The sequence below is a fragment of the Microcebus murinus genome, chromosome 8 (assembly GCF_040939455.1).
Source record: "Microcebus murinus isolate Inina chromosome 8, M.murinus_Inina_mat1.0, whole genome shotgun sequence".
In the NCBI taxonomy this organism is placed as follows: domain Eukaryota; kingdom Metazoa; phylum Chordata; class Mammalia; order Primates; family Cheirogaleidae; genus Microcebus; species Microcebus murinus.
The window spans coordinates 59,617,979-59,630,254 of NC_134111.1; the positions used below are offsets into that span (position 1 = coordinate 59,617,979).

A 12,276-nucleotide genomic window follows, 5' to 3' on the forward strand; every position below is an offset into this window, starting at 1 on the left:
ACTGCTTTACCCTCCCCATGCCAACCAATAGGCCCTTTATGTCTTTCCCATTCATTACTGACCGATGTAACAATTCTCAATAGTTTCATGATCACTCAATTTTTTCCCATTCTTTTAAATAACTCTCTCCATTTGGTTCTAGATACAATCAGCAAGGTGATGGTACTCAAATTTTCTTTTAGTTCTTAATTTTTAAAAGGTATCATGTAATTTTATTTTCTTATTTTTTTTCCAGTGGAATGTTTTTCAAAACATTTAAACAAATTGTAATAGTTAACCTGGTATCAATACTGTACTTAGACATTCCAAAACCAAAGTTTATTTTAAACTAAATTTAAACTATAACTTTCATATTACTGAATACATTTCCAAGGATCATAATTAAAAAAAAATCATTCAAAATGTGATACAGTCTAGTGTTTATTTTATGTTATGGCAGGTACACTTGAATTTCAAAAATTTAAAACATATAAAAAGTGATTAGGGACTAACATTTGTATCAACAATTGATAAATGTCTAAGATTGTTTATTATACAGCAGGGTAAATGGTAGTGCTAATGCCAACAGGGCACCATGGAAGTTAGTCTAAAAATTATCACTAGGCTTTATACAAGCAACAACATATGCTGCTGTTTTAGAATTTCCAAACACGATCTGCTTCTAATACTAAGCAGTCCTTTAACATTTTTAATGTTATACAGTGTTACAGTATTTAGTTTGGCAAATGTTTCAAAATAAAGTAGAAATGTATTCATAACATCACAGAAATGCACATCCAATTTTGTTTTCAATAAGAACCATAGGTACAGATCAGAACTCTTTCCCTATATGAAATAATTTACACACAGATGAATGCTATAATATCACTATCTAAAATAATCACTAAATACAATTCTTTTTCAGAAATAAACAAGCAAAGATTTTTTTCATTATCAAATATCAAAAACATGTAGATAATGTATGCTTTTCAAACAAATGATACTCTAAAATTATAGGAATAATTTCAGTGAATTCAGTGAATATGTAACCTAAATCAACCAAGTATATTGTAGTACAACCATATTAAGAAACCAATGTTCAGAAAATACAACCGTATGAAAGAAATTTATAATCCACAAACTGTTTTTCAGGCCTTAAGGTAAAACAGTTCCACAGTTTATAGGTAAAACTTAGGCAACAAAAATGCGTGCTTGTCTTGAATAAGTAGATATTTTATGCAGAAGATGTAACACTTTGTTTGTAGACTGCGTGGTATGCATTTCTCAGCAAGACATAAGGAAAACAAGATTCCAAAAGATCCATTGTCAGGAATGGGGATTCTTGCACAATCTGAAAAATTTCAAAAATGCATCAAAATTCAAGTTATTTACAATGGGAATACTGATGACTAGTAAGCCATAATTTCTATATATTTTTATTAGAAACAGACATAAGTTATTTTCCTTTTACTTTAAAATCATAAATGTGCCACAGTGAATGCTATCAAGATGTTTAAAAAGTGGTACTTCTCAATTAAATAAATAAACAGGAACATATTGAGCATTTTCATTGCCCTCAACAATACACTCACTAGACATAAAAGAGAATACAAAAACATGTAAGAGATAGTCCATACCATCAACTCTAACTGGGAACCAGAGAATAAGCTAGAGAGCAAAACTACACAGAAGACTAGCTACCATTAAATGGAAAGCTGTAAATCCTAGAGAAGTTCAAAAGGGAAGAAAGATTAATGTAGGACAGAGTAACAGAAAAGACTATCTGGAAAAAGTTTTCAGCTACAGAGTCTACAGAGTGAGTCATTAGGATAGGCACAGCTTTCTGCAGGTAAGGGAAATGACTCTAAGTGAGGAAAGAGCCGCATGGTAGAAACAAGTATAGCTGGGTCATAGACACTGCAGAGAAGGAACTTACTAGGTATAGAGAATTATAGGAAATTATATTAGATGGGCAGGCAGAGTCAGAACCAAAAAACACAGAAAACTGAAAGAGATCTGAAAATGATACACTAGAAAACTATAAGGCCCAAGTGTTTTCCAACAGGTTAAAAAATTGTTCATAAAAGAATACTCTACAGTTAATGCTAATCTCTTTGACTTTGCTGTTTTCTGACTTTACCATAATGGTAAAATAGGAGTGATGTCAGTCTTTTCAGCCATTTTTATAAAGTATGTGGCTTAGGTAGAGTGAATACAAAGGATCAAAAAAGTACTTCTTGTTGTTATTCAATCACTGAAAAGCCAAGAAGAGACTTTCAGGAATGACTGGAACTTTTTTGCTGTTAGTAAAAATTGAGACTTACCATATCTAAAAGTAAATAAACAGATTCTCTGTTTCTTGTTGTAGTTTTATCTGTCTCCTGGCCAATTTTCAGTAGACTGGAGGATGCAAGCTTAAAAGTACACATACATATAAAGTGAGTTTTTTTATGAAAAGTTCATCAGTTACTTATTTATTTTTGATATGCTTAAACTTCCAATACAATTTCATTCATACAGTGCTATATATAAAATAAAGAGCAATTAAATAACAAGATGAGCTTGGATACTTAAGATTTAAGCATCAATATAGAGAGTATTAACGTATAAAGAGACACAAAGAAAATACATGTAATCAAATATTCTGCTTGGTCATTAAGACTTATTTTTTCAGAACAAGTCTGCTTTTTAAAATGATTTTAAAATAATATTTCTTAGCTCCCGAAGAAGAAGACAATTTTACACTGGATGTGAATTCATAGGAACACTATGAGATTACGACATTAAGCCCTGAATGAAGAAAATAAACCCAATGGAAAGAAAAATTCTTAAATTTTAATACTGTTTTCCCTGAAGTAGAACTATCAAGTTAGTAGTATATTTGCTTTTTAAATTAAAAAACAAATTTTAAAAAACTTAACAGGATTTATAACTGAAAAAGAAGCAACTATTTTAGAGTTCACTATGCCATAGTGTATCTTTTACTTTAAGTAATATAAGAAAAAAGCTACATTGATATAGGAAAAAAAGAACTACACTAACATAGAAACTAAGAGCCATATTTCCTGAGGCTGGATTTAGCAATACTCTCTTTTGGTAGGGAGTAGTATTTTTATTGTTGAGTTTGTCACCATTAACGGTCTTTCTTGAAATAAATAGAAATAAGTAAAATATATCTTTTTGGAGGGAACATTCTCTCTCTTTGCTTTGATTTCCCTTTGCTTTCTCTTCCAAACCTTTGAAAAATTTCAAGGGCAGTGCCAATATCACATTAGGAAAAAATGTCATATTCTGCAGAGCTCTAGAAATGGGGGAGAAACTTTTCAGTTCAAGGGGAAAAAAACGATAAAACTGACTGCTCCTGGATTTTAATGCCCTACCTTCACTTGTTCCTCTCTCCAAAAAAAATAAAAAATTTAAAAAAGTAAAATAAGACTGAAATTCATATAACCAAGAAAAGAATCTGAAGAAAAGAAAAAGCCATTAGAGGACTCTAAATAAAATTCTAAAATAAAGAGAATTTACTCTTACATCTCAGAGTCATGATTTTTAATTTTCTTTATAAAATGTCATAAGTTTTATTATTTGATGATACATACCGCCAGAAATTCTTTAAGACGGTCTTCAATGCTTCCTTTGTGAATTGTAAACAAAGCTGCAGCGATCTGGTTGATGGCTTTGGCCAAACAATGTATGTTGTTGCAGTGCCCTGAGAAAGTGTAAATAGCATTGTGTAGATTCTGTGTGACCCCCAAAGTATCAAATAATACACAGAAGGCAAATCTTTAACAACTTCATGATCTACATAAAGAGTGGCATGATTAAAAGCAGAACTGGTACATGACATGACTCATTCTCTTTCACTTCCATGAAGACTGGTATTTTTAAAAAATAGTGCAGCAAGGGGTCAGGCGTGTGAACTTATGCCTGTAATCCCAGCGTTTTGGGAGGCCAAGTTTGGATCTCTTGAGGCCAGGAGTTCAAGACCAGCCAGGGCAACACAGTGAGACTCTGGCTCTACAAAAAATTAAAACATTAGCCAGGCACAGTGGTGTGCCCCTATGGTCCCAGCTACTCAGGAGGCTAAGGCAGAAGGATCACTTGAGCTCCAGAGTTTGAGGTTACAGTGAGCTAGGACTGGGCCTCTGCATTCCACCCTGGGTGAGAGAGAGAGAGTTTTTTTTTTCTTGGAGACAGAGTCTCACTCTGTTGTCCTGAGTAGAGTGCTGTGGCATTATCATAGCTCACTATAACCTCAAACCCCTGGACTCAAGCAATGCTCTTGCCTCAGTCTCCCGAGTAGGTGGTACTACAGGCATGTGAGCAGGATGCCTGCCTAATTTTTCTATTTTTAGTAGAGATGGGGTCTCGCTCTTGCTCAGACTGGTCTCCAACTCCTAAGCTCAAGCAATCCTCCTGTCTGGGCCTCCCACAGTGCTTGGATTACAGGTGTGAGCCACCACGTCTGGCCTAGACTGTCTCTTTAAAAAAAAAAAAAGTGTAGCAAAAAAGTAACGAATAATCATGCCTGTGTTAAATAGGCAAATACTTTAAAAAAACCTTTAAAATACATCATTTATCAGTTTTATAGTACCTTGGAAACTTAAAGAAGTACACAGCAGCTTGACAAACATTTTATTGTTCAACAATTAAAATAATCCAATGATTTAGGAATTTCCTTATTATGCTCTACTACATACACATTCAGGCACACATAAGCTCACTTTTCAGATATCAGGAAATTGGGGCTTAGAAAAAGGGAACAGACTACCTTTCCGTTACATAGCAAGTGGCAGAACTTAAGTCATATTTTATTATAAAAGAACATCAATTCCTTGAAAAGTATCTACTGTACCAAAACCCACAATTTTTCCATTGCCAAAACAATTTTAAACCATTATTACCTTCTATAGCAGGGCTGTACTGAGACATCACGTTACTGGCCAGTGTTGGTAAAGAAACGGCCACAAAGACCATGAGGAGGCAGGCAATTTTATATTCTTCTTCTGGACTAATGTTTTCTAAAGAAGAAAAATTAAGAATAAAATCAAGATATTTCTTCAAGATTAGTTAAGATTTGATCATCTAAACTAGATGAAACTGATTTTTAAGTAAAATTTGTTTACTACTGTATTTGAAATAGTAAAAATATTTTACTACAGTTCTACAGAATTGCTCCCAATTTTGTCAAAAAAATATAGAATAAAGTAGAAACAATATACATTACTATTCGCTATTATCAACTACTTAGGCATATTTCAAGGATCTCTAATAAAACAGTAAGGTACAATTTTACTTTTTTTATTCGTAAGATTATAGGACAAAAAATATAGTTAGGGTAACTGGAATCCTAAAATTTCCTAATTGAAAACTAATGAGAAATTATTAGTTTACAAGAAAACTAACTCTATGTACTGCAGTTCAGAAAGTTTACCTCAAAAATTATTCTGCAAAATCACAAAAAATCCTTAATTTTTTTCCTGAAATTGATATTAATGTGATTTGAAGTTTTACTATTTAAAAAATATAAATAGGGAAAATAGACTGGATTCTCAACCTATTTTAGAAAATAAAAGGAACAAGTCATGAACGAAAATAGCATTGTCCTTTCAAACATAATCCTTTCTAAAATATTTATTGTAATTTGTACTCAAATTATGGGTTATCTAGGCACTTGACTTCTTATTTGGTACCTGAGAACTTCTAGTTGCCCTACTATTCATCATCACATGTAACTAATAATTGAACATAAGAAAAAAGCCAGAGATGTACTCAAATACCATGCTACTGCCTCAAGGACGTAGGAGAGGGCATTTTAGTACCACAAACAGATGAAATGCTATTTATTTTGTATACAAATCCAGAAATATCTAGAGCATTCTGGGTACTACATATTAAAGGGCTGGCCTTAAGAATTTCTAAATGTTTAATATTATGTAACACTGCAAAAACTCTTTTTGTGAATAACTCTGGTCCAATTAAAATAGGATATCCTTTTCTGGATATCAATTTTTTGCTATTTACTGGACCATCTTCCTAGTAATATACAAATGTTGTTATCTCCCCATCTTAAAAAAATCCTCCTTTTGATTTTACTCCTACCTCTATCTATTATAATTTTATTTTTTTGCTCCCCTTTACAAGGAAACTCTCTTGAGAGTTGTTTTATACTTATTTTCTCCAATTCCTTTCTCCTATTCTCCTTTAAGTCCTCTCTAATCAGCTTTTTGTGCCTAAAACTCACTGACACTGATCTTGTCAGCATCACTCATGAACTCTACATAGCTGATTATTCTCTTTCTACTTTCCTGGAATCTACTCTTTCTTGGGTGTTCTTCGACTTCATTGGTCCCTCCACCCTCAGTTTCTTTTTGGGTGGTTCTTCCTCTACTCTCTGAACTCTTGAAGTTGGAGTAGCTCAAGGCTCACACCTTGATCCTCTTCATTGCTGTGTCTACATACACTAAATGGCTTTAGTAATCTCATCCAGTGTATGGCTTAGATATCATCTGTATGATGACTCTGCTAATAACATTAAAACTTGGGATCTTTTGCTTTTCTGCACCTGTATGTTCCAACTACTAAAAGTAAAATTTAAAAAAAGCTTAAGACAAAGCAGGCATTTGAATAAATGGATAAATACCACACCTCTATGTTGCTCGGGTAATTTTAACTATGAATAGTAAATATTTACTAATGCATTTTACCTGATTTTTGTGAGGAAAGAGCTACTACCAAGGCAGGATCAATTTCACAAGGTAATCCAGCAGCTGAAGATAATTCATACACATTCATTGCAACCTGATAAAAACATAAGAATTCCAGAGGAAGAAATATTCTAACAAATTTAGGAGAAAGCCCACGGTAGTAAAAGATTCACCATTCTAATGAAAGTCTGCCTAGAAGAACACTAGATAATTTCTGAAACTTGGCTGAAGCAGGAACTACTGCATAACTAACCTATATTGAACAACTGATTTAGTACTCTGTGATGTGCTGCTGGTTATAACTTCCTACTCTTAGGCTAAACAAAACTTATATACTTTTTGTGGCAAGTTCTAACAGAATCATTCTAAAGTTACTATTTTGCTTGTAATATGAATATAAAATATCAAAAAATTAATAAATCAACAAAAGTGAATCAATATTACTGGACCTATTTTATGTTCATAGTTATTTAATGAAAAATTATAGTTGTATTCAATGGCTAATCACATCCTATAAACATGATTTTTTAAGGAGCATTGATTTAAAAATCTGATAAGGGAATTTCTAATGACTAAAGTAGTTTTCCTATATTACATATAGATTTCAAATATTCAAGATATTCTGACTATTCAATACCTCAGTTAAAAACTATCTACATAACTAGTTCCCTCTGATATTGCAACAAAAAAACCTCAGTATAAAACATTAAACAAGGCCGGATATGTGGTGGCCTTACATGTGTGGTGGCTCACACATGTAATCCTAGAGCACTGGGAGGCCAAAGAGGAAGGATCGCTGGAGGTCAGGAGTTCGAGACCAGCCTGAGCAAGAGTTCTAGGAACCCCGTCTCTACTAAAAATAGAAAAAATTAGCTGGGTGTGGTGGCACATCTCTGTAGTCCCAGCTACTTGGGAGGCTGAGGCAGGAGGATCTCTTGAACCCAAGAATTTGAGGTTGCTGTGAGCTAGGCTAACGCCGCAGCACTCTAGCCCGAACGACAGAGCGTGACTCTGTCTCAAAAAAAAAAAAAAAAAAGTATAGTTTAAAATAACTAGAAACATGCCATGGACTAAGTTCTAGATAAATATATGTTTATAATCTATTATTCACTTCACACACAAAAATTAACTCAAAATGGATCAGATATCTAAATGTAAGACCTAAAACTATAACATTCTTAGAAGAATATATATAGGCATACATTTTCATGACCTTGCATTAGGCAATGGTTTCTTAAATATGACCAGAAACACAAACAATAAAGGAAAAAAATAGATAAATTGGACTTCACTGAAATTAAAAACTTCACATGAAAAGATATCACCAAGTCACATCAGAAGACATCACCAAGAAAATGAAGACAACCCACAAGAGAAAAGATCTGCAAATCTTTATCTGTTAATGGATTTGTAACTTAAATATATAAATACCCTTACAAATATAAAAGACAAACCTAACTTAAAAATGGGCAAAGGGTCTAAATAGACAATTCTCCAAAGATATATAAACATATGAAAGATGTCCAACAACATTTGCTATCAGAGAAAATCTGATAAATTTGCTATCAAATGCAAATCTAAACAATGAGATGTCACTTCACACTTACTAGAATGGTTATAATCAAGAAAACAGAAGTATCTTGGGGATGTAGTAAAAGTGAATCCCTCATACATGCTGGTGGGAATGCAAAATGATGCAGCCACTTTGAAAACAGCTTAGCAGGCTAAATATACAGTTTCCGTATGACCCAGCAGTCCTCTACTGGTATATATCCAAGAGAAATGAAAACATGTTTGAACAGAACTTGTACATGGATGCTCACAGTAGCATTATTTATAATTAGCTAATAAGTGAAAACAACCCAAATGTCCATCAACTGATGAATGAATAAATGAAATGTAGTATATCTATACAATATAATATTATTCAGTAATAATGTAAAGTACTAATACATGCTATAAAATGCATGAACCTTAAAAATATTATGCTAAGTGAAAGAAGCCAGTATCAGAAAACTACACATTGCATGATTTATATGAAATATCCAAAACAGGCTAACCTACAAAGACAGTAGTTGCCTGGGGATGGAGACTTGGGAGGGGTGGAATGGGGCCGGAGGTAAGGAGTGATGGCTAATGGTTACAAAGTTTCTTTGTGGGATATGAAAATGTTCTAAAATTGACCATGGTGATGACTGTACAACTAACTCTGTGACTACAATAAAAAACACTGAATTGTACATTTTAAATGAGCAAATTTTGTGAATTATAACTCAATAAAGCTGTTAAAAAACATGTTTGGTTTTTTTAAAAAAACACAAAGCAGGTTTTGTCCTATTGAAAGTTTGCTGGAAACTAAATATAATTATGGTAGGTGATAAGAAAATTGAATGGTTGCTCATAATATACTTAGAATTCTTATAATTCGGCACACCAGTGTCCTCTCAAGAACTGATTAGTTTTTAATGTTTTCCTAACTTAATTTTTTTTTTCTTTTTTCTTTTTTTTTGAGACAGAGTCTCGCTTTGTTGCCCAGGCTAGAGTGAGTGCCATGGCGTCAGCCTAGCTCACAGCAACCTCAAACTCCTGGCTCAAGCAATCCTCCTGCCTCAGCCTCCCAAGTAGCTGGGACTACAGGCATTCGCCACCATGCCCGGCTAATTTTTTGTATATATTAGTTGGCCAATTAATTTCTTTCTATTTATAGTAGAGACGGGGTCTCGCTCTTGCTCAGGCTGGTTTCGAACTCCTGACCTTGAGCAATCCGCCCGCCTCGGCCTCCCAGAGAGCTAGGATTACAGGCGTGAGCCACCTCGCCCGGCCCTAACTTAATTTTTTTCTGTAGTTTTTCCACTTAAGCAATCATAAATAGTTTTCAATCATAAATTCATAGGACAAACATTGATCTCAAATGTTTATTCTGTGCAGAAAACTGTGGGAGAAACAAAAGTTAAAAAAAAAAAAAACAAGGTCTTTGTCTTCAAGATGTTTACAATCTAGTATAAATGTAAGTGGAAAAACACAACTATAATAAAAGGCAGAATATGTTCAACTCTACAGCAGATAAACAAAAAGTTCTCTGATAACACTAAGAAAAAAGAAATGTGTATCACTGGAGAATCTAGGAATGGTTCTTAGAAAATGGCAATTGAATGAGGACTTAAAAGATAGGCAGAATTTTAAAAGGCAGAAATAGAAAAGGACAGAATTTTCAATTAGAATAAATTGCAGGGTAAAACAGACAGATATGAGAATGTACAGAGAAAGAAACGGTTAGCTCACAAGATACCATATGAACAGAGAGGCAGAGTAAGAAAGGGAAAAGTGGGAGAAGGAAGGAAAAAATGGTAGCAGACAAGCCTCAAAAAGTGTGAGTGGCATCAATTTGAGAAGAGACTTGAGTGTCATACAAAATATTTTTTTCAGTCAGTGCTTTTCAAAAATGTGAAAGAGAAAATAATCTCTCCAAGAAACATGACAATCTATAAAACCTAAGTCCTGATATATCACTTACTCGATGTGTAACCACTGGTAAATTATTGCTGGGATTAGATAAGTAGTTAGATTTCATAGCTCAATACATTTTCAAAACAAAAATTATGGGCTCACAAAAGTCTGTTATATTAATTAAAAATGTTAATATCCATTTATAAGAAAAGATTTTTTTTTAAACTCTATTTTTAAAAATTAATTGAATTTAACTATATTTAAGATGAAACAACTCTTACATCATTGGCTTATCTTTCTCATTCTATTTTATGACCATATAAACTGCTACCATTTTAGGGAAAAAATATCAATTTTTAACCAATTTTATATTGCTAAAGATGAGACTTTCAAAATGTCTACGTAGTATTTTGGTGCAGAGCTATTAAAGATGCAATTTCAAAGGCAAGCATACTAACTGATCACTATAAAACAGAAATAAAGTAGGTTTAAGATTTATTACATTTTATTTCACATATAACTTAAATCTTTTATTTTAGAAACTGTAAAATCCAAACAGAAGTTATATTATTACCTTCATATCAGTTTCTCTTGGAATGTGATCCTTAAAATCTTCAATTGAACTTACAAGAAAAGGAATGTGGTAGGACAAGACCTAGGCAGGACAACAAATAAGAAGATAGAATTATTTTTAAATGGCAATCCCTACACATTTATGAAATATTACCATTTGATTAATTCTAGTTTTCATAAAAATTATTTTACTTTATTTTCATGTGATTTTTCTAAAGTTCAAGATACATGGAAATGGTGGAATACATTCAATGTTAAACCAAGTATAGTCAAAATGGAAAATGCTTTAATGAATGGCAAAGTTTAAATAGTACAATAACCAGGCAAGTTATACCCTGCAAATTTCAATACCAAAACAAAAAATAAGTTTAAATTACTCTAATTTCTATGTACTTTATTTTCTGTAACTATGAAAACTGAAATTTTAATTATATTATTGCCAACTATGAATTTAAACAGTAACTTTTAATTTCTGGGAAATTAAAAGGGATTATTTGGATATATGCTATGTACTTGTTTCTTACATCTCTAAGTGCTTCTTGTGCCAATGATCGGAAGGATAAAATTACACCAATTATTGTCATCCTCTTCAAGACACTGTCAACAGCTAAATTTGAACAAACAGGAGGAGAAGAAAAAAAAAATGTAAATTGGATTCTTTCTTAACCTTAGGAAAAAACTCTTAAATCATAAAATTCCCATGATAAAAGGCATGAATGATTAATGGCAATTTAATTACAACGATTAGTTGACATTTAAACTACTTAAACTCTGAATTAATTATAGTTCACTCCATATGGAGTACAATCTTCTTTTAAGTGAGTTAGATGGTTCACCAGAATCTTGAAATAATAAGTAGCTAACTGTATAATCCTATTTCAGAAAGGGTAGAAGTGGGAGGAAGGGGAAACAGACTAGGGGAGAAAGAGCCTGATCAGAGTGAATAGGGGCTAAATCTTCAAATGGCCCAGGAACTCAGAGATGCTAAACTCCTAAGTTGCTGAGTTCTTGAGTTAAGAAATAAAAAATGACTATTGAGACCACAAGTTTTGGCAAGACAAGGTAGTTGAAGCCCATTAATGGATTTGATTACTTACATATTGGTTAAAGAACATTATTCTAAAAATTATCAATATATACTCAATATTAAAACTTGGTTAATAAAATCAAGGGAGATTCCAATATGAAGGGTCAATACCATCATATTTTATAAATCCAAATAAACATTTATCGAAAACCATATACAAGGCATTGTGCCATAGAATAAGAGTAGAAATATAAACAGAATAATGATCTAGATCTCAAATAGCAAACAATCTAAATGAGCTGTCAAGAAAATGAATATGACCACATATATGTGAAAGAAAAAAGATATATACACAAACATACATTTGTATATACATACATTTCTCTATTTCTACAGTAAGTGTTAACCAAAGTTACTAGCTGAGAAGTAGAAACGAAGAGAAGTGTTTTATTTTGCCTTTCTATTTCCTGTACGGCTTGTTTAAACTTTGACCATAACCATCTTTTATTAAACCACATAAACAGGTATGATATAAGCCAAAAT

The 12,276-nt window shown here is 32.6% G+C and overlaps 1 protein-coding gene across 4 annotated transcripts in view; it reads right to left on the reverse strand.

Moving 5' to 3' along the window:
- Window positions 1-407: 407 nt before the first annotated feature.
- The window catches only part of NCKAP1 (NCK associated protein 1), a 105,108-nt gene continuing 93,239 nt past the window's right edge, over window positions 408-12,276 (reverse strand). For all 4 annotated transcript variants that reach the window (XM_020288306.2, XM_020288307.2, XM_012785785.2 and 1 more), the window contains 7 exons: window positions 11,231-11,313; window positions 10,708-10,788; window positions 6,687-6,780; window positions 4,884-5,000; window positions 3,579-3,688; window positions 2,304-2,393; window positions 408-1,330 (listed from right to left, as the gene is read on the reverse strand). In XM_020288306.2, coding sequence (XP_020143895.1) covers window positions 1,214-1,330; window positions 2,304-2,393; window positions 3,579-3,688; window positions 4,884-5,000; window positions 6,687-6,780; window positions 10,708-10,788; window positions 11,231-11,313 — 692 coding nt within the window. In that variant the 3' untranslated portion in view covers window positions 408-1,213. The remainder of the gene's footprint in view (window positions 1,331-2,303; window positions 2,394-3,578; window positions 3,689-4,883; window positions 5,001-6,686; window positions 6,781-10,707; window positions 10,789-11,230; window positions 11,314-12,276) is intronic.